The 22,185-nt window shown below is 56.8% G+C and overlaps 1 protein-coding gene across 1 annotated transcript; it reads left to right on the top strand.

Moving 5' to 3' along the window:
• Window positions 1–220: 220 nt before the first annotated feature.
• Window positions 221–11,441, top strand: IQCN (IQ motif containing N; the record flags this gene model as incomplete). Its single annotated transcript, XM_081077393.1, is given in 4 exon segments — window positions 221–339; window positions 1,419–1,503; window positions 1,505–5,033; window positions 10,515–11,441. Coding segments are annotated over 4 exon segments (4,554 nt in total). The 5' UTR covers window positions 221–326.
• Window positions 11,442–22,185: the final 10,744 nt, after the last annotated feature.

The following is a 22,185-nucleotide window of genomic DNA, read 5'->3' as shown; positions in this document are numbered from 1 at the left end:
ACCTTAGTGGCAGGGGACGGAGCCCACCATCCCTTGCAGGACTGGAGGAGTTGAACTGGCAACCTTGTGGTTGAGAGCCCACTGGCCCATGTGGGAATCGAACCGGCAGCCTTCGGAGTTAGGAGCATGGAGCTCCAACCGCCAGAACCACCAGGCCTGCCCCTGTTTTTTTGCTTTTAACATCTCTTCTCATGTTGGTCTTGAGGACAGAGCCAGACCAGGGCAGTGTCGCTTCACGTTGCATGGGATGAAGTTCTGAAGGCTGCTTACTCTTGCAAGCTGGGTTCTGAGATTGCTCCTTCTCCTCCTGCTCCTCCTCCAACTCTATGACCATCCAAGGTATGAAGAAGGCTGGGCAAGGGGTCTGGCTGAACCAGCCGGAAGGGGTCATTTCTGCCAAACATAGGCTCTAGGTTATGCCTCAGGGTTGCTTGACAGTGTCCCAACTTACTCTGTACCAAGGTACTTCTGAAAACCGTAGTCATCTCCTTATTCTTCCTCTATCCATTCTTCCACCTACCATTGATCTATCGCCAGTCATCCACTATCCATTCACTGATCCATCCATCCATTCATCAGTCCACCAATGGTCTCTTCAACAATTCCTTTAGCTCTCTTCATTCACATACCCATTAATCTACTCAGATTTCACCCATCTATGTATCCATCTGTCTATCCATCTCTCCATCTATCCGTCCATCCATCCACTCATCCTTCCCTCCCTCCCTCCTTCCATCCATCCACTCATCTATCCATCCATGTGTCCATTTATTGATTGATCCATTCATTAATTCATCAACTTCATTTACTCATCCATTCTTTCACTCAACCGTTCATCCATCCCTCCAACTGATTCACCATTCATTCATCCACTGATTTATCCATTCAGTATTTAGTCCACCTATCCATCCAACTTTCAATCCACTCGCCCATTCACTTGTTAGTCACATTAGCCCCTCACCCAACACCTACCCATTCACAGCCTGGAGCCAAACCCTATGACTGAGATGGGGACACAGAAATGACTCAGACTTGGTTCCTGCCCTCTGGGAATTCAGTCAATGAGAAGAGGCAAATAACAATAACACACACACACACATTCTCCAGACAGTGCAGTCAGTGCTGTCCTCACAACATATTCCAGACACAGAGGAAGTATGAAAAGCAGGTAAGTGGTGGGGCATTGATTAGGTGGAAATGTGTACTACATGCCAGAGTTGAAGTGGCCACAGGATGCTGAAAAAGACATGAATACCAGAAGCCACCTGAGGAGGTGGCCAGAAGGCCAGGGTAGAGAGGGCCTGCAAAGGTGCCAGGAACAAGGAGATCTAGGTCCCAGGGTGAGGGCTCATTCCAGCCAGGACCCCTCTTTTCTGCACGACGCCCCTCCCTGACCACCTCTCTGCCACCCCCCACAGGCAGATTTGACCCGCCTAGGAACCAGGACAATGCAGCAAGCCACACCATCGCAGGGGTCACCCAGCGGGCAGAACTCCTCCCAGCTCCAGCCTGTCCCCAGTCTCCAAGACAAAGCAGGGACACTACGTCCGCATCTCCAGCATGAGCCACCTGCATCCAGGGAGACCCTCCTGCAACAGCCAGACAAGATGGTGTCTCGCCACATCCCACGCCTCCAGGCTGTGGTGGAGAGCCAGGCCTTCAAGAACGTCCTGGTTGACGAGATGGACTTGATGCTGTCTCACGCAGCTACGCTCATCCAATCCAACTGGAAGGGCTACCGGCTCCGGCAGAAGCTCATCTCCCAGATGCGGGCAGCTAAGGCCATTCAGGAGGCCTGGCGACGCTTCAACACCAAGCGCCTCCTCCGGTTTGGCAAAGCGGTAGAGAAAAAAGAGAGTGCGGATGAGGGGGACATCCCTTACCACCCGCCCCAGCAAGTGCGGTTCCAGCATTCAGAAAATGGCAGGTGCCTTTCCGCCCCACCCATCATGGTGAGTAAGGAGACCCAGTTCCCTTCTGCTGACAGCCTGGCTGCTTATACCCACCAGCTGGCCCCGCAGCAGCCCCTGGGCGCTCCACAGGCTTCTGGTGCCCCTGGTGGCCCCAGCATCACTTTTCTGCCAGACCAGACAATCTCCATTAGAATTTCGTGTCCAGTGAGTCCAGAGGCAAAGCGCCACCCATGCCTGCTGACAAGAACGGTCAGAAGTGCCAACCTTGTCCACATAGAAGGGGACACAATAAAGACCAAGCAAGTGACTGCCAGAGCCCAGAAGGCCGGAGCCCCGGGAACACCACAATCAGAACGGTACGCCCAGGTTCTTCATGGACCCCACAAGACCCAGACTCAGGCCCTTGTGGAAGCAGAAGTCCTCCAAGCCCCACCCCCGCCAGGCCCAGCCCCTGTGATGTTCAAGAACCCCCTCCAGCCGTGCCTGGTGCCCCCCATTACAATGACCAAGAGTCCACCCCAGATGTATCCGGCAGCTGCATTGACCAAGACGCCACTTCAGTCATGCCTGGCATCCATGATGAATAGAGCCCCCACTCAGCCGTGCCCAGCACCTACAGCAACAATAGCCAAGACCCCACCCCAGGTGGACCCAGCAGCCCCAGTGGCCAAGACCACACTCCAGTCATGCCTGACAGCCATCTTGAACAAGATCCCAACCCAGCCATGTCCAGCTCCTGCGATAATGATAACAAAGACCCCACCCCAGCCGTGCCCGGCGACTCCAGTGACAAAGACCCCAGCTCACATGCGACCAACAGCCTCGATGACCAACACGGCACCCCAAGCACGACTGGCTGCCGTGATGGCCAAAATTCCACCCCAGATATGCCTGTTGACCTCGATTATCAAGCCCCCAACCCAGACAAGCCCAGAGCCCATGATGGCCAAGACCCCAGTGCAGACGTGCCCGGTGCCCGTGATGGCAGAGACCCCACCCCAGACATGCCCAGTGCCCGTGATGGCCAAGATTCTACCGCAGACATGTCCCATGTCCATGATGGCTAAGACCCCACCCCAGACGTGCCCGGTGCCCGTGATGGAAGAGACCCCAGTGCGGACGTGCCCAGTGCCCGTGATGGCAGAGACCCCAGTGCGGACGTACCCGGTGCCCGTGATGGCCAAAACCCCAGTGCGGACATGCCCAGGGCCTGTGATAGCCAAGACCCCACCCCAGATGCGCCTGGCGGCCACAATGGCCAAAACGCCACTACAGACATGTCCAGCAGCCACGATAGCCAAGACCCCATCTCAGACGCTCCCAGGGGCCTCGATGACCAAGACCCTTCCCCAGACACGTCTGGCAGCCATGATCACCAAGACCCCAGCCCAGTTACGCTCAGTGGCTGCAATCCTCAGGACGCTGTGCCTGCTCCCTCCCACCACTGGCAATCTGAAAGCTTCACCTCCAGCAGTCATGGCAGCTGGGATTCCCAATACCTTGTCCCACACGTGTCTGAACAAACCAAAAGCAAAGGCTGTGGTGACTGCGAGACAGACCGTTAAAGTCTCGTCCCATTCACCCTTGACTGGGGGAAAGATGAAATACTGCCCCCCACCACATCTGGGGGCTGCATCTCCCAAGTCTCCAGCCAGGCTTCTTTTGGAAGCCGACAAAATCAAGGCCTTCTCCCAGAAACAGGTGAAGACAGCAACCAAGTCTAGTAGCGGCGTGGCCATGGAAGTCCCCAGGGCAAAGCCCTGGGCAAAAGTGGCTGAGCACAGAAACAAGGTCTCATCGCAGGCACGCCTGAGGACGGATGTCATGAATGTCCAGTCCCAGGTATGTGTGCCTGGAGAAACAGCTGTGGTTTTGCCCCAGGCACAGCTAGGCACATGTCCGGCCAAGTCTTCGCCCCCGGCACAGCTGGCCACCTGTTCAACCACCACGTCAGCCCAGGGACATCTGCTTACAGAACTGACTGCAACCCTGCCCCAGGCACATGTGGGTACATGTTTGTCCAAGGCCCCACCCCAGACACATCCACCTGCCCAGCTGACGACAGCCCCATCCCTGGCATATCCTGGCACGTGTCTGACCAAGACACAATCCCAAGCACATTTGGCCACAGGACTCCAGTCTCAAGCATATCTCCTCACCGGGCTGACCAAGGCACAGTCCCAAGCTCAGCTGGTCACAGAGACAGCCAAGTGCCTCTACCCTACCCACCAGGCTGCGGAGCTCAGCAGCAAGACCAAGTCCCAGCCACTCCTGACTGGGTTTAAGGCCTCCAAACAGCCCTACCTGCACATCGGCTCCCTTGGCACTTTGTCCCGAGCCAAGACAGAAGACAGACTGACCCAGCTCCCAGCCCACAGCTACATGCAGGGCAAAGCCACCCAGGGCCCATGTCAGGGGTCCTCCAAGACCCAGAGCATGCTGGTGCCTCTGTTGGCATCCTCTGGACACCCCACATGTAATGTTGAATCCTGGGGCGACAGTGGGGTTGCCCGGGCTCAGCCATCGACCACCAGCCCAGCTGCACCCAGCCAGGAAGAGCTGGCCGCCTCCCAGCTCCCCTCCCTGTGCGCAGAGCTGGCCACCGTGCTGGGTTCTCAGGAGGACCTCCGCACCCTGCTGGTGAAAGCCCTCTCCCAGGGAGAAGTGAGGGCAGCACTGAACCAGGCCCTATCTAAGGAGATCCTGGGCGCCACAATCGCCAAGGCCCTGCCCCAGAGCATGCTGGGCACAGCGCTGGTGAAGGCGCTGTCCTGGGGCGAGCTGGGTGCCGCCGTGTCCCAAGTCCTTTCCCGGGGTGAGCTGCGGGCAGAACTCACTAAGGCCATGCAGGGCAAACTGGTAGATGTGCTCAGCAAAGCCCTGACGGAAGAGGAGCGGGCCGCCCTGAGCCAGGCCCTGTGTCAGGGTGAGCTGGGCGCTGTCCTGAGCCAGTCCTTGTCTCAGGCAGCCCTCAAGACAGGACTTGTCCTCCCTAAGCCCACAGCTTCGAAAACGGCGGGAAGGGGGATGATGGTGATGCCAGCCCCGGTGGAGGTGGACTACAGGGGGAGCACTGCATGGGGGCCCACCCTGAGCCCTGGGAGACCACAGCTCAGCAAGGTCAGGGGTCCCCAGGACTGGGCCTGGGAGGGCTTCCTCACGGACAGGCCCACTGGGCTCTCGGAGGAGATGGGGGATGGGATCATGGTTGGGGGGTCCCGCTGCTTGTCCGTGGTCTCTGTGGGTGCCTCTTTGACCAGTAGGGTGATCATCACCATTCTTCAGTATCCCCTGATCACTGCCCTGGACACCACTCTGTCATGGGAGATGGGGCCCCTCAGGGACTCCTACTTCAACCTATTTCTGAGCCCCAGGGTCAGTGAGGAAAATATGTGCCCGCACCCAGGGGCCAGCGAATTGGCATCAAATCTCAATCCCGTGGCGAGTGATACAGACCCCACTTTGCCTCAGCCACCCCCGCTGCAGCCTCCCCGCCATCTGTGGCCACCACTCACTGCCAATGGCATTGCCCCAAGTACCAGCCGGCCATCTGTGGCCAGTGGCACGGCCCCAAGCACCCACAAGCCACATGTGGCAAGCAGTGTGGCCCCACGTTCGTCAGCGTCGTCGGGGGATGGCAGGGTAGCCCCAGCCAAGGTTGTTGACACTGTGGGTGGTGGGAGGGCTTCCCACTCCCACCAGTGTCCCACCACCTTTGGGGGATCTGCTTGTTGGTGTCAGCCCTCCAGCGTCAGCAGGGGACCCCGTCGGGTGTATCGGCCATCAGCAGCCAAAGGCCTGCATCAGCCATCCGTGATGCCTGAGGAAACCGTGCAGAGGACACAGTCCCCAAATCATAAACAGGCCTCAGTGGGCACTAGTGAGATGATCAGCAAGGTGACCCCAGGTCTACCGTGGGGCACCACAGTGAGCAAATTGCCCCTAACCCAACCACAGACTCCCAAGGCCTGTGACAGAAACCCAGGCCTCCTGCCTGGCTCCATGGCTCCTGGTCATCACTGGACTCTCAAGAGTCAGGGAGACCCCAGCCCGTGGGAAGCCTCCCCAGGCAGCCTAATGCCCACCCTTCCCCATACAGCCATCCCGAGGCAGGAGAAGAATCGAACACGGGGTACCATTTCTGGTATGTGCTGCCCACAGGAACTGGTGACTGGCCGTATACTTAGTGAACTGGTGGCCCGTTTGCCACAGGGTTCAGACAATGACCTGGCCAGAAACTTCTCCCAGGGTTCCACAGACTGCAGCCTACATGTGAGCAATTCCAAGAGTTCTTTGTGCAGTTGCAGTTCACTCAGCCTTTCCACCATGTCTGTGGCCAGCCTGACCCCTGTCGACCTAGTGGCGGAAGAGTCCTGGGAAGTCAGCTTGGATGAGGGATTCCTCTCTGGGGAGGCCATGGGGAGGTCCCAGAGGTCTGGGGACCTGGAAGAGACGGACAGAGCAAGCCATGGGCACATGACCCCAAACCTCTGCCACCCGCCTCCCCCAGCCTCAAAGCTGATCCCCATTCTGCACCTCAGCTCAGTGCCTGGTCACATGACCTTCAGTGTCCACTGGGACTCAGGTGGTCAGGATGAGACGGAAATGTCCTCAAACCAAAGCTCCATGGGTCTGAAGGAGAGCTGGTTCCAGAAACCCTACAGGACAGGACTGAAAAGAAGTCTGTCTGTGGGTAATGTGGTACCTCGCTTATATCAGCAGCCATCTGTGACCAGTAGGTTGATCCCAAACCCATCCCAGCCATCCGTAGCCAGTAAGGTAGTCCCAAACCCTGGCCGGCTTTCTATGTCCAGCACGTCCACTGCCAGCCTTTCTGAGCCTTCTATAGTTTGTAAGGTGACCCTCAGCCTTGGACGGCCATCTAAGGCCTGTGGGGTGAGCCCCAGCCTAGCTCAGCCATCTATGATGAGTGGGGTGGCCCCTCGCCTAAGCCGTGCGACTCTGGGTAACAGTGTGGGTCCCAGCCTAGGTCAGCCATCTGTGATGAGTGTTACGGGCCGTGCCCGTAGTCACCCAATTTGGGACCCTGGGGTGGGTTCAGATCTAGTGTCATTGAGGGTGAGAGCTGTGGCCCCTTGTCTGCGTCATCCATCCTTTCTGACCGAAGTCACCTCAAATATACCACATGTATCTGGCACTGGCGGCATGGGCCCGGGGCTGAGTCAGCCATCTGTGGCCGCTGAGGTGGACCCACGTCAAGGTCCTAGGATGGGTTGTGGGGTGGCTCCATACCTCCAGGCCCCTGAGCTCAGCGAGGTGTCCCCTGGGTTTCATCACCCACTCAGTGTTGGAGGAAGGTGCCCAACCACAACAGAACATTCTGCTGTCACTGTTTCTGCCTCAAACCTCAAACAGACATCTGTGACCATTGGGGAGGACTCTTGTCTAGGCCAGGGAACCAGGATTTCTCAGGGGATTCTGTTGGGGAGCACGGCCACAAGCACATCCCAGGGCACTGTGGCTGCCAGCATGCTCCCAAATGTGTCTTGGGGGACCCTGGCTGCTGACAAGTCCCTAAGTATGTCTCGGGAACCTATGTCTCCTGTCACGACAAGGAGTATGTGCCAGAAAAGTGTGGCGACTGCTATGGGCCCAAGGCAATGTCAGGTGGACAGTGTCACGGCTCCCATGCCATCCTGGGCCTCTTTGGTTCATGAAAAAGCCTTAGGGGTGGGCCCTGGCTTCTCTCCAGGTTTAGTGCCCATCGGACTGGGTCTGAGTTCACCCCAGGTTTCCCTGGCTCACGTGGGCCCCAGCGTATCTCAGGTAAATGTTGATCTCCCAATATCTGTGGACCACCAGTGTCCTCCTGTGTCCACGGCCACCACATCAAGTGACCAACAATCAAATGCTTTCAGCCAAGATCCTGTGATGGGCGTGACCAGTCTTCTGGCGCCAGGTTCTGTGGCCAATAAGATGGTCCCAGGTATCGTGGCCAGTGGCATGGCCCCCAGTCTTCCCCCAGGGTCCATGAGCAGGGGTGTGGCCCACAGGCTTCCACTAGGTTATATGGTCAGTTGTGTGGCTCAGACCCTTCCCCCAGGGTCTGTGATCGGTGGTATGGACCAGGGCCCTCCCCCAGGGTCTGTGATGGGTGGTATGGGCCTGGGCCTTCCCCCAGGGTCTGTGATTGGTGGTATGGGCCAGGGCCCTCCCCCAGGGTCTGTGATCAGTGGTATGGGCCAGGGCCCTCCCCCAGGGTCTGTGATGGGTGGTATGGGCCAGGGCCCTCCCCCAGGGTCTGTGATTGGTGGTATGGGCCTGGGCCTTCCCCCAGGGTCTGTGATTGGTGGTATGGGCCTGGGCCTTCCCCCAGGGTCTGTGATTGGTGGTATGGGCCTGGGCCTTCCCCCAGGGTCTGTGATTGGTGGTATGGGCCTGGGCCTTCCCCCAGGGTCTGTGATCAGTGGTATGGGCCAGGGCCCTCCCCTAGGGTCTGTGATGGGTGGTATGGACCAGGGCCCTCCCCCAGGGTCTGTGATGGGTGGTACGGGCCAGGGCCCTCCCCCAGGGTCTATGATCGGTGGTATGGACCAGGGCCCTCCCCCAGGGTCTGTGATGGGTGGTATGGGCCAGGGCCCTCCCCCAGGGTCTGTGATGGGTGGTATGGGCCTGGGCCTTCCCCCAGGGTCTGTGATCAGTGGTATGGGCCAGGGTCCTCCCCCAGGGTCTATGATCGGTGGTATGGGCCAGGGCCCTCCCCCAGGGTCTGTGATGGGTGGTATGGGCCAGGGCCCTCCCTCAGGGTCTGTGATCAATGGTATGGGCCAGGGCCTTCCCCCAGGGTCTGTGATGGGTGGTATGGGCCAGGGCCTCCCTCCAGATCACATGGCTAGTGCTGAGGTCTGCAGCCTCCCTCCAGGTTTTGTGGCCAGTGGCATGGCCAGGACGCTTTCTCCAGGTTCTGTGGTGAGTGGGGTGCCCCCCAGACTGATGGTAGCACCTGGTGCTGGTGGGAAGAGGCAGAGTCCCTCTGTAAGACCCTCCACTAGTCTGACCTCTCCAAGCCTGCTCCTAGGTTCAGTGGCAAGTGGGGTGGGCCCAGGGGTCTCTTCTGGTTCTGTGACCTCTGGTATGGTTCCAACATTTATGGCTGGGGGACTGAATCAGAGTCTGGTTCTGGGGTCCACGGCTAGTGCAGCTGGTCCACCCTCCACAAGTGGAAGTGTGGCCCACAGCCCTCCGCAAGGGTCCATGCTCATTGGACTCACGCCCCGTCCTTACCACAGAGCCCTGGCTGGGGAGGAGTCGACAGCCCCCATCCAGGCATCCCATGCCACTAGCCTGGCTCAGGTTCATCCCCAGGCTTTAGAAACTAGCGGTAGAGCCAGAGGCGTGCACCAAGTGCCCATGGTTCTGCAAAGAGCCTCACAGTTGAGCTGCACTCCTGGAACAGTGGCTTTTGAGACTAGAGATGGCCAGGTCATAATGCAACCAGAGGACCTCGATGAGATTCTGTCCCAGGGCTCCGGATCTAGGAGGGAGTCCCTGGTCCTTGAGGCAACCCCATGGATGTCTGAGAGCCCCCTAGTCCCTGACCTTGACTACAGTCGTAAGTTCCTGGCAGAGGACAGGAGTGTTCCCCAAAGCCAAAGGCTGCCGTTGGAGGAGGTGGCTCCCAGCCAAGCCAAGTCTATGACCGGTGGCATGGCCCCTGTCCTTCCCCCATCCCCAAGTTTTGCCTCGCACACTAAGGCCAGCAGTGTCACCCCAACTCTGCAGCAGAGGTCAGCAACCAATTGGGGGGCCCCCAGTTCCCACTCTGTCGCTGCTCGTGAAGCCCCCAGTGTGCCGACAGAGTCTGTCAAGCACACAGGGGCCCCCTTGGCTCATCAGGCGTCCGTGGCTCACATCGTACCCTGGAGCCCCTTGGCCACTAGCGTTGTCCCCCAGAGCCCCTTGGCCTCTCACATGCCCCGGAGCCATTCCCATGAGCTGGTAGCTTCTACCATAATCTCAGGATCACACAAGCTGGCCCCTGGCAGTTCTGTGGCACCCAGTTTGCACCTGCGGTCTGTGTCTGTGATGGGGACCGCAAGCACTTCCCGGAGGTCAGGGGCTGCCGGTGTGGCCTCCCATGGGCTGCCTTATCCATCCAAGGCCAGCAGGACAGTATCAGGTGGGCTCCAGGTGGAAGCTGTCCCCAGTGCGCTTTGGAAGCCAGAGTCTGGGAACCTGTCTCAGAGCAGCCAACACCAGTCCCTCGGCCCTAGAAAGTCCTACGGATCCAAGCATGGAGGCATTGCCTCCAGAATGCTAGATGGTTCTGTAGCCAAAATTGAGCCCTTCCAGCAGGTTGGGGAGCATGCCTCCAGGTCCACACAGGGAGGTCCCAAAGTTTCCGTGGGTGCACCGCCGGCCATAAGGCCAATTATCCGAACTGGTGATCTCGCGTGTGACATGGCCATCCCTAGGCTGCACCATGGGGTTCGGAGGGTGTCTCTGGGCTATGAATCTTCACCCAATGGTTCCCAGAAGCCCCTTTTTAACTGTGAGTCGCTACAGGGACCTCAGGATTTCCATAGTGCCATCACTGCTGTGGACAGTCACAGGGCACCCCTGACTCCCACTGTACTCCAGGGCCCTGTGAACGCCGGTGTGGCTGGTGGCCCAGCACGGAACTCTGCTGCCCCCAGTGTTGCAATCGGCCCCATGACCAGTGCCGTGGCCCCCGGCGCTGTGTGGAAACCAACCAGGTGTGCTGTGCCATGGGATGCTGTGGGCAGAGAGGCGGCGCTGGACCCCGGACGGTCAGGGAAGCTGGTGACGTCCGTGCAGACTGTGGAAAAGATCATTGTGCGAGCTGTGGTCACGATCCAGGCGTGTGCACGTGGCTACCTGGTGCGCCAGACCATCAAGGTGTGGCACCAGTGGGCCGTTGTCATCCAGGCTTCCTGGCGTGGCTATCGTGTCCGGCGGGACCTCGCCCGGCTCTGCAGAGCTGCCACCATCATCCAAGCCAGGTGGCGAGGCTACTTCATCCGACGGAGCTGTGCCCAGGAAATGCTGCCCCTGGGCACATGGGCCAAGGTGGGCAGCAGGGCCAGGTCGACCCCCAGCCACCGCTGCTTCCAGTCCTGCCAGCCACAAGTCTGCGCCTTCTGCCAGCCATTGAGTACCGGGCTGGGGAGTTTCCCCAGTGTGGTGATGCTTGTGGGTTCCAACCCCCGCACGTGCCACATGTGTGGTCACACCCTGCCCACACGGGTGGTGCAGGGCATGGGTCAGGGCACCATGGGCAAGGCAGACGTGTCGAGGGGCTGTGACACCCAGCTGACCCATCAGAGTACTCAGCAGCTCCATGGCCAGAACAAGGCAGCCACAGTCATCCAGTCTGCCTGGAGGGGCTTTGTTGCACGTCACCAACTGAGGCAGCAGCAGGTCGCGGCCAAGATGCTTCAAGCCACCTGGCGTGGCCACCACACCCGGGCCTCCCTCACCACTGATGCGCTCCTGGGGCCAGCAATGTGGGACAACCCACAGAACACACAGTGGCCAGGAGTCTAGGACCTTGGTTGCCCGGTACGGGGACACCAGGGGAAGTGCCATGTGGCTCTCTGGGTCTAATGAATAAAGCCCTCCACAGCCTGGGTCTTGGTCTACCTGTGCTCATGGGAGCAACTTAGGTATGGGGGGGTTGGAATGGGGGGATCTGGGACATCCTGGATGGGGGGCTCTAAAGCTTCCAACCTCACAGTTCGCACCCAGGGTCAGTGTCTGGGTGAGGACGCAAGCCCTTCCTGGAGGCCAGAGGCCTCACATGTGTCTCTGTGTCTGTCCACGACTAGTGGGGCGGTATCCAATTGGTTCCAGATGGAAGACATCCCCTGCACGTTCCAGAAGCCGGTGTCTGGGAACCTGGCCCAGAAAGGTCACCACAAGTCCCTTAGCCCTAGACAACTCTACGATGCATGCATGGTGCCTTGTTCAGGAAATGCTAGGGATTCCAGTCTTGTACTCATTTGGGGGGAAGCAGGGCCCCACACCCAAGGGGCCCCAGTCTGACAGAGCCAGACACAGATGTTCCCAGCCCACAAGGACAAGGAAAGGGTTTGAAACCTCCCAGAGGGGGCAGCCTGGATGGAGGAGGGGCAAAGGGGGTCACGGCATGGTTTTGGACAGTTATGGAGGGGCCCACAGATGTTTGGTGGCTACAGGGAGGAGGGTAATGGGAAGGGACAGGGGCGTCCTGAAGGGAAGTTGAGGGCTGCAGGGTCATGATCTAGGCCGGATTTTTAGGGAAGGAGGTGTCCAGGTGGAAAGGGGGGCAGGAACGGCACTCATGGGAAATGGTAGCGCCCCCTCAGAAGCTCCGCTGAGACCTGATGGATATTTCTCTGCTTCCTCTGACACCACCATAGGTAAACAGGTGAGGAGGAGGCAGCCTTCTAGAAAGCTGAAGGGGGTTCATACTGCCCAGCCACACACCTGATGTCTAGGCCCCTCCCTCAAGCCATGCTAATCTTCCAGCCCTGCACCCCCCAATCCCAGCCTCACACCCCTGTTCTTTCTCCCAGAAGCAAGGTTGGGAGGGATCCTGAGAACAGCTGGAGCACCCCCACCCCTCCACGCGCCACCCCCACTCTGAGGCTGCCACTTCTGTGACCCCAGGATGACCTCAGCCAGGGAGAGGCTGTAACTGCCTCATACCTGGTATGAGGTCCCATTTCAATCCTGTTTCGGTTTGCCAGCCCCCAAGGGAAGGAGGACCCCAGGGGGATCATGGGAGGGGGAACAGGGGTTCACTGCCTGGTCACTAAGCATCTATGGCTCCTAGGAGAAATTCGCGGCGCCTGACTAAATTTTTTTCTGTTGCTCCGTAAGATGGTTCCTAGGGTGAAGAATTGAACTACTTTTTTCTAAAATTTATTTGATAGTTGACATACAACATTATATTAGTTTCAGGTGTTCAATATAGTGATTCAACAAGAGTTGAACTCTTGTATCACCTCTCCTCCTATGAAATCATCACTCGTTCTGACCTGTGTCCTAGCCCCAAACCTGTAATACCAGAGCAGAGGCCACCACACATGGGACACTTATTGAAGGCAAGGGCTTCACTCATAAAGTACCACATGTGTCCCCATTTCATAGCTCAGGAAACTGAGGCTTAGGCGAGTCTCCCAGGCTGGGCTGGACCAAATTAGAACCAGCTGCCTTGGCCTATGCCAGCCTCCTGGACACAGCAAACTGCTGGCACAGTGCATAGAAACGTCCACTGGATTTCTGGTCACTTCTCCAGCAGCTCATGAGACCCTGCCTTCTCTGTGCCAGGCTCAGCAGAGCTTGTATCCTCCTCCACCTGCTCTTTCAAAGCCCATTAGTTTTCCTCAGTTCACTTTAAAAGTTCAGCCCCCCAGAGTTCTGGCTTGGCTTAGGGTCCACAGTGTCCCCTGAGGCATCTTCATTTCAACACAAACTTCTCGTCATCTGGATGCTTTCTCAAAGGATGGTGGGAGACTGGCTTCTTAGTCCTGACTCCTTGGAGGTCCTTGAAGGACCCTCTTCCCACCTTCCCAGTCACCTCGAGCCAGACTCTTCCCATTCTGAGACTCACTTGCCCATCTGTAAAATGGGGACGAAGTCAGACCAGGGCACTATGCCTCTTCGAGGCTCAGCTATTATCCCCACAGGGCCTGGGAGACCGGACAGAGAAATGGGGGTCTGTGTGTGGACCCAACCTCTTGCTGGGCCCAGTGCTGGATATTATTTCCGCATTTCTGCTGCCTGGGATGAGGCAAGAAAGGAGACACAAAGACCTGTCCAGGGCAGAGTGTACAGGGTAGGGTAGGAAGTGGTCGATGAATGACTTGCACGTAGTGAAGGTACCCAGCAGCCTGGAACTGGGAAAGAAGCAATTGTGGGAGGTGGCCCATAAAGTATTTACCCACCCTCAGCCTGGCCCCTGGGCTCTGCCTCGGAAAGGTAGGAGGCAGGGAGCGGCTGGAACAAAGTTGAGGGTATGTGGTTCTGGAGCTTTGATCGCCGACTGTTGCCAGAGTCCAGGCCTCTGTCCCCTGATTGAAACTCTGAGCTTTGCCCTGGGGACCTTCCAGGTACCTGTGGAACAAGATTAGGGCAGATCTTCCCCGGGGAGTTCTGAGGCTGGTCTGTGTCGCTGAGCCATGTGCAGACCTGCATGAACTCTCAGAGGCACTGCCAGTGATGTCCATTTTACAAGGCTACTTGGAATCCTAGAAGGTTTCAAATATTGCCCAGCATGCTCCCTGGGTTGCACCCGTTTCCTGTACACAGAGGGCTTCTGGAGCCCTGAAGCAAAAGTGGGAGCTGGGAGGGTCCAATCTGGACAGGAACCTGGTCTACGGGACTTCAGACAAGGGCACCTCCTTTTCCCACGGAGCACTCGCATGGGATACTAAATCCTCTACGCCCCTCTAGGAGGTAGGGGATTACTGTCTGGGGTAATAGGAAAAGAGGGATTCAGAGAGGGGGTCACCCACCCTTTTTCCTAATCATCCTCTCCCTGTACCTTTGATGCTGTTTTCTTTCCAGGTGTTATGAGAGACACCAAGACCTCAGCTTCCAAACCTTGGACTTTTCCTCCTAGCCACAGCTCCCCTACTTTAATGGAAACTTCCACCAACCATTTCAGCCCCCAAAGTTCAAAGACAGGCTCTACCATCCACCCCAGTACCCTTAGTTCAGAGGCAGACTCCACTATCCCCTACAGCCCCTCAAATTCAGAGGCAACCGCCACCATTTATCCCAGCTCCGACTCCACAAGTTCAGCGTTCACGCCTGCCTCCCCACAACCAGAGACACTCCGCCACCCCAGTTCTGGCTCCCCCAATTCAGAGCTCACCTCCACCTCCCACTCCAGCCCCCTGAGTTCCATCACCTTGACCCTGCACTGGAGCCCCACTTCCTCCAGCCCCAGAACGGAGCCCCCCTCCATGCCGTTGGCCACCACTGAGTACTCTGTGGCCTCTGGCCCTGGTGAGTACTGGGAGGTTTGGAGGGTGCCAGGGAATGGCCGACGTTACCAGGCTGCAGGCCTGGGGTCGGCCACCAGGGAGAGCCACAGACCTGAGTATGTGTCGGGATGCGGCACTCCTCCACCCACCAGGGGCCTAAAGCTTTTCAGACCTTCTTCATTCCGTGCACATTTATTAAGTGCCTAGTGTGTATCAGGTCCTGTGGGACACAGCTCTGTTGAGAGACAGGTTATAAGTAAATTCCATATTTGTTTATAAAAGAACAAAATAGAACAGAATAAGGAGTCGGAATATGAGTGCAAATGGTTTGACATTTTTAGAGTGGTCAACAAAGGTCTCAGTTTGAAGGAAGTGAAAGAGGAAGCCCAGCAGGTAGCTAAGGGGAGAGCAGCCCAGGTAGCAAAGGTCCTGAGGTGGGACTGTGCCTGGAGTGTTTGAGGAAGAGTGAGGTGACTGGAATGGGGTGAGTGGTACTAGTGGGGAGGCAATGAGGATAAAGATGGGGCAGTGTCACCACACAGGGCCCCAGGGGTTCAAGGAGGCCAAACCTTTTTTTTGGGGGGGGGCGGGTTCTAGAAAAATCTGTTACTCAGACTAATATGTTGTCTCCAAAATGTTCAAAGAAGAGTGCGAACACGAAGTGTGATGACCCTTTTTCTTCAAGCGACAGGATAAAGAACATCTTCACAAAGTGTCCCATGTCACACGCATCCCCAGAAGGCTGCTGCGTTTGGGAACAGACTTCTAGATTTTTCTCATTTTGCAAGAACCCCCAAGAGTGGTGAACAAGGGCAGCGAAAAAGCAGCAAATTGAATGAGTTCTTTGTAGACAAAGACATTCAAAAGTGAAAGGCTACAAATGCACTTTGAAAAGGTTCCAGCAGCGACTACAGAGGGAAGTGAGCATGACTTCCGGGAAGGGATGTAAAAGGCTCTGGGCGCTGGTGAATGTCTCAGGCTTGGGAAGGGTGCGATCCAGGGCTGCCTCGGAACTCCTCCCCTCAGCTCCAGGGGACACTGGGGCCCCCGAGTTGCATAGGAACCCTGGTGTGGTGGTGGCCATGTGTCTGCTGGTATCCGTTTTGCTCATTGGGGTTGTGAGAACGGCCATGAGGTGCTGCCACCAGGGCGTGTCTGAGTTCCAAAAGCTGGATGAGGGGTCCATGGTGACATGGGGGCTGGGCTGGAGGGGGGAGTCACCCTCCCAAGCAGGATGAGCCCCTGGTGACTGCATACCCCCTTGTGTGTGTTCCTTTTCCGGGGGACCATGAGCCAAAGGTCATTCTTCGCCCATTGCCCACCAGAGTGATCCCTGTGGGGCCGAGAGAGAGAGGGGTGCTTGGATGGAGCCGGGATACCTGGGGAGGGGCAAAGCTTATAGGAATAAAGCCCCTCCTGTTCCTCTGAGGCCTCCTGAGTCATGGATTCATGTGACAGACATTTTTGGGTGACTACCACATCCTGGGGTCATAGTGGGGACCATTTCTCTATCCTCATGGTGCCCACAGTCTTGAGGGGCAGGGACAGACAACATCCAGGGGATCAAATCACACCATTTCAGATGGAGCTGAGGGCCACAGTCACGGGTTGGAGCTGTGGCCATATCCCAGGGGCCTGTGTGTCCAGGTTTGCTGACTAGGCAGGGAGGTCTCTGGGGAGGCAATATCTGAGCTGAGACCTCATAGAGGGGAAGAAGCAACCCCAGGGTGGAGGACAAAGGAAAAGGAAAAGCCGGGAGGGAAAGCCAGGAGGCTGTCCGAAAAGCAGGCACAGCAAGTGTGAAGGCCCCGGGGTAGGAAGAACTTCAGATGTTTGGGAAACAACAAAGGTGAATGGGACGGGGCAGGGTGAGTCAGGGCTCTGGGGTCCATGGGAAGGAGTGTGGGTTTTAGCCAGAACACCATGGGGGTGTTGAGCAAGTGCCAGAACCTGGGTGATCTTCCTTCAAGTCTTTAGGGGGCAGACCAGCAGAGGGAGAATGCTTTCCAGGAGGCAGGGGCAGTCCTATGCAAAGGCTTAGAAGCAGGAAAGTCCCGGAAGCATGCCGAGAACCGGGTGTCAAAAGATCCCTCCCACTGCTCAGTCCTGCTTTCCAGGTCTGAACCAGGTCCCCCTCTCTCCCCTCCTGTGGACAGGAAGGAAAACCAAGTCTGGGAGGGGCAGGCGCAGGGCTAGAGACCCTGGGCATGTCAGTGCATTCTTCCTGCTGCCCACCCCTGACTACTCCCTAGGACCTCCAGGCTTCTGTAGCAGGGACACAGAAGCTCTGTACTGCTTGGCCATGGCTCAGGCCTGGAGCTGCCCCCTTCGAGCTGGGTTTACCCTGATGGGAAATGGGTGGTCAGAGTCCAGGGTCAAGGTCACCCAGCACATTGGGTGAAACCCGCCTGAAGGAGGGTCATGCTCTAATGATTCTTGGGGGCAGAGGGGATGGCGGGGCCTCCTGGGCAGGTAGCAGTTCTGGTGAAACATTAACTTGTGGCAGCTCAGGAGGCAGTAGCACCACAGGAATCCCTTTCCCCTGGCCACAGGGCCCCGTAGTCTCTCCTGCGAACGTGGGTTTCCACTGCAGCTCCAGTGCCCGCTGTTTGTGGAGGGCTTGTTGACCAGAGAGGGTCATCAATCTGCCTGGGGCAGCACAGCATGGTGAGCAACTTTCCTGGTGCCTCAGGGATCCCTGAGGGCTACCTCCAAACCCGAGATCACACTTCATGGGCTCTGCTGTCAAGCATGGTCCCAGACCCCAAGCTGATAAAATCCTCCCATTCTTACATCAAAGCTGCACCTCTCTCTATCTTTGTCTCTCTCTTCTCTGTCTTTATCTCTCTTCTCTTTCTCTACCTCTCTGTCTCTCTCCATCTCTGTGTCTCTGTCTTCGTCTCTGTCTCTGTTTGTCTCTCCATCTCTTTGTCTCTCTCTCTCTCCTCATCTCTCTGTCCTTCTCTGTCTCTGTCTCTCTCCCTTTTTCTCTCTCTGGCTCTCCATTTTTCCATCTCTTTCCCTTTCTTATAAGAAAACACAGGAATAATTAAACTTAACACCCACCCATCCTGTTCCCCCCTACACACTTGGTCACCCCCCAGCCACTCTCTCTCACACTGGTCTTGGTGACACCTTGATGGCCTCCTGGTCACTCTACCCACCACCTCCTGGCTCAGACCTAAGGGTGGTATGTGGGTGTGTCCAGTCCAGTCCTGGCACTCAGATAGTTAAGGGGCTCCACTGGAGGGGACCCTGGACCGCCCTCTTGGGCAGGTCCAGTCCTTCCCTCCCCCGCTCCCTGGGAGGTCATAGAATTCAGCGGTGGCAGTGAGTGCCAGGCCTATCCAGGCCTCATAGAGCTTATGTGCATTGGGGGTGGGTCTCAGGTGGTGGATGGGGGTCCCCAAACCCTCCAGAGCTAGACTGGGACCTGAATGACTTCTCCATGGGACCCAGGGCCAGGGGACTTTTTCCCAAGGGTCCTGATGCTCCCTGTTGACCCGGCAGAGAGTGGGGCAGAGGCTTGGGAAGGCACAAGCTGCTGCCCCTGGACAGAGGCCCCCGCGGAAGTCTAAGTGGTCTTCCGTTCTGGTGTCTGTGCTGTGTGTGACCCAGGCTATCTTAATTGAGCATCTGTGAGCTCCAGGAGAGGGTGCAGGGTGCAAGAGTGAACTCCCCATCTAGGAGTGTCTCACAGGGGCATGACTGGGCTTCCAGGACCTTGGGGTCCCACATCCATCTCCCCAGGTTCAGAGACGCCTGCAGCATGAGGCGCAGTGGAACGGCACTCTCCTTCCTGCTAAGTGAGGTGAGCGGTGGGGGGTGGCCTATACACGGCATTGGGGAGGGGATCCCAGCACCCACCTACTCTAAAACACCCAGAGCTGCCTGGAGATCCGCTTACAAGTGGGGAAACTGAGGCCCACAGAGGCCACTACAAGTCTAGGACTCAATCCAGGTGTCCAGCCCAGCCAGGACTGCAGCCACTGCTTTGGGGAGTAAAGGACCAGCAGAGGAGGGTTAGCAGGGACTCCTCAGAACTGGATGCCAGGTTTTGGATTGCCCAAGGAAAAGAGGCCGCACCTTTGTGGCAGGGCCTCTAGCCCCATTTTTGGAAACTGAGACAGGATTAAAAGATGGTAGTTAGCAGGATTTAGGTAGGGAGCTCATCCCGCAGGAGCTGGATTTGAATCACGGACATCTGTGTGGCTGCTAACCTCTCTGGGACTATTTTCTTGTGTAAGAAAAATGGGTTAAAATTGTGCTGTTTGAGAGAGGTCAGGATGGTCCGGTCCCCTGCAACAGACAAGGTTCCACACATATTAACACATTTATTCATGCTCCAGCTCTCTGTGGGAGAAGGATAATTGTAGCCACCACTTACAGATTAGGAAACGGAGGTTAGCCCTCCCTCAGGCTGAGCCCGAGCTTTGAACCTGGGCCTTTGGGAACCTTGTCTGTGCTCTGAACCCCTGTGGTGGAGCCACGCCCTCGCTGCTGCGACTGCCCACACACCGGGTCTTCCTCTGTAACATGGTGTGTGGGAAGGCCCTGGGCAGGCAGCCCCAGGGACCCCTGGCAGCTGTCTCCTTCTCTGAGCTGCGCCTTCCTCCTCTGTAAGTGGGAACCCCCAGACACTCACTTGATAGCATCGGTCATCCCCAGGGAATGCCTACTGTGCGCCTCACTGCTGGGCATCGGGCACACAGAGGCTCGAGGGCTGGCGGGACAGATGTTACACGAAGAAAAAGGATAAAATATGGGGGCAGGTGAGTGTGAAGAAGGCTGCCCAGGTGAGGTTGGAAGGGCTTATTAGAGGAGGGGATATTTAAAGAATGGATGAAAACAAGCAGCCAGCCGTGGGGAGAGCTGGGGAAAGGGTGTTCTCTGCAGAAATCACATCTCTTGCAAAGGCCCCAAGGTGGGTTTAAGGAGCAGGCGCAAGGTGGCTGGTGGGGCTGGGGGCAGGGTGAGTGAGGGGAGAGGGAAGAAAGTGGTGGGGTGGGCAGGGACCAAGGCACAAGGGGCCTTGGGGGCTGCCATGGGAGGCGTGGATTTTATTCTAGGGGGGCTGGGAGCCACTGGAGCAGGCAAGGGACAGTTTTGGGGTTTGTCTTAGAGGCAGAACTTGGGGTTGCCACCAGAGCCAGCACATATTAATAACTTGAGCACCAGCAAGATGGACAAATCAAAACCAGCTGGGCCTTCCACAAGCCCAAACCCAAACATCTGGCTGTCTCCACTGGCTCCCCCTAGGAGTCACGTGACTCTTAAACCAAACCTGAATTGGCTCAGCTCGTAGTGCTTCCCCACAAATCTTCCCCATTCGGGGAAATCATAGCCCCACCCACCCAGCTAACTGTGACTACTAGTTCACTGGGAAACGACTAGTCACCTGTCATGATCACTAGTTACCTTTGAGTCCTCTGTAAGACCCCCAGAGCCATGGCCTATTTCTCAGACTCCAAAACACATCCTAAATCCATCCATGGGCCATGTCCCCCCAGCTGCTGCCCAGCCTCTGCCCGGCCCTCAACAGTCCCTGCTCCCTGAGGCGCACACAGGGGGCTTCTTAAAATCACAAAGCAAATCACATCCCTGGAAAGCTCTTAATCCACTCCCAGAATCAACTCTCAACGCCTCACCACACCCCTGCATCAACGGCCCACTCCACTCTCACTTTCTGCTGTTCCGTAAATCCGCCAGCTTGTTTCCACCTCCAGGCATTTGCACATGCTGTTCCCTCTGCCTGGTGTGCTGTTTCCCAAGCTCTCTTCTGGTCAACTCCTTCTCCTCGTTCAAGTCTTAGCTCAAAGTTACCTCCTCAGAAAGTCCCCTAACTATGCCTTAGTGACATTATCTCCCCCCCCACCCCATCAGTCTCCAGGCCATTACAAGACTTAATTTTTAAAAAAGATTCTATTGGGGAAGGGGAACAGGACTTTATTAGGGAACAGTGTGTACTTCCAGGCCTTTTTTCCAAGTCAAGTTGTTGTCTTTTCAATCTTAGTTGTGGAGGGCACAGCTCAGCTCCAGGTCCAGTTGCCGTTTTCTAGTTGCAGGGGGCACAGCCCACCATCCCTTGTGGGAGTCGAAACCGGCAACCTTGTGGTTGAGAGGACGAGCTCCAACCAACTGAGCCATCTGGAAGCTCAGCGGCAGCTCAGCTCAAGGTGCCTGTTCAATCTTAGTTGCAGGAGGCGCTGCCCACCATCCCTTGTGGGACTCAAGGAATCGAACTGGAAATCTTGTGGTTGAGAGCCCACTGGCCCATGTGGGAATCAAACTGGCAGCCTTTGGAGTTAGGAGCATGGAGCTCTAACCGCCTGAGCCACCGGGCCGGCCCACAAGATTTAATTTTATTTCTAGCATGATGGGAACTATCTTTTCATATCTGTTGGAAGAATACATGAATGAATGCAAATGTGGGCAAGTGGTTTTCCCAGATGGAACTCAGTTTCCCTGAGCAGAAAACGGGCAGCTGACATCCGTGGGCCTCCTGTCCTGGGAGGGGCCCCACTGTCCACATACACCCCACCTTCTCCTTCCCAGAACACCCTCCCAGCTTCTCAGCACCTGCCCACCAGGGAGATGCTAAGTGTTGATTACTTAGATTTCTGCATCAGAATTCAGGTGCCCGTGGGAGAGGGTAGGATGTGGGATATGGTAGGATATAGGGGAGGGTACGGATGGTCAGTCATGCTCAAATGGGGGAGACAGTCAGGAATCCTGGGTCCTAGAAGGATCAGATCGGTGCAAACAGCTGGGGATCACAAAGCTGAGGGCCACTCAGTGCCCGTGTGCATGTGTGCGCTGAGCGGCCCTCAGTTGTGTGACCCTGAACAGGTCATTTCTCTCTGAGCGTTAACATCCTCCTCTGTGACACGAGAAAAAGAGTAGGAAATGAGCTTAGCCGTATGCCTGCACCTAGCAGCTCTGAGGCGTCAACTCAAGTGCACTCCTTTCAACTTCTTCCCCAACCCTTTGCCCTGGCTCTGGCCCCAACCAGCCTTGAGGTCTTAGACCTTAGTTTCTCCATCTGAATATTTAGTCTGATGGTGGAGACAGACTCATTGGTGAGGTTCAGGGGGCCTCCCTTCTAAGCCCCACCTCTTCCACAGCTCCATTTACTTCTTTGACCCCTAGCACACATTCCCTAGGCTGTGGATTCCAGGTTTTGTGCCGCGTCTTGGGGTCAGAACCACGGACAGCGGGGACTAGCTCATGGGCCACCACCCACCCTGTCCTTTTATCACCAAGGACCCTGGGAATTGGTACAGTTTTCATCCCTGTTTCACATAGGGAGAAACTGA

The sequence above is a fragment of the Rhinolophus hipposideros genome, assembly GCF_964194185.1.
Source record: "Rhinolophus hipposideros genome assembly, chromosome: 16".
In the NCBI taxonomy this organism is placed as follows: Eukaryota; Metazoa; Chordata; class Mammalia; order Chiroptera; family Rhinolophidae; genus Rhinolophus; species Rhinolophus hipposideros.
This window is presented reverse-complemented; position numbering and strand designations above follow the sequence as displayed.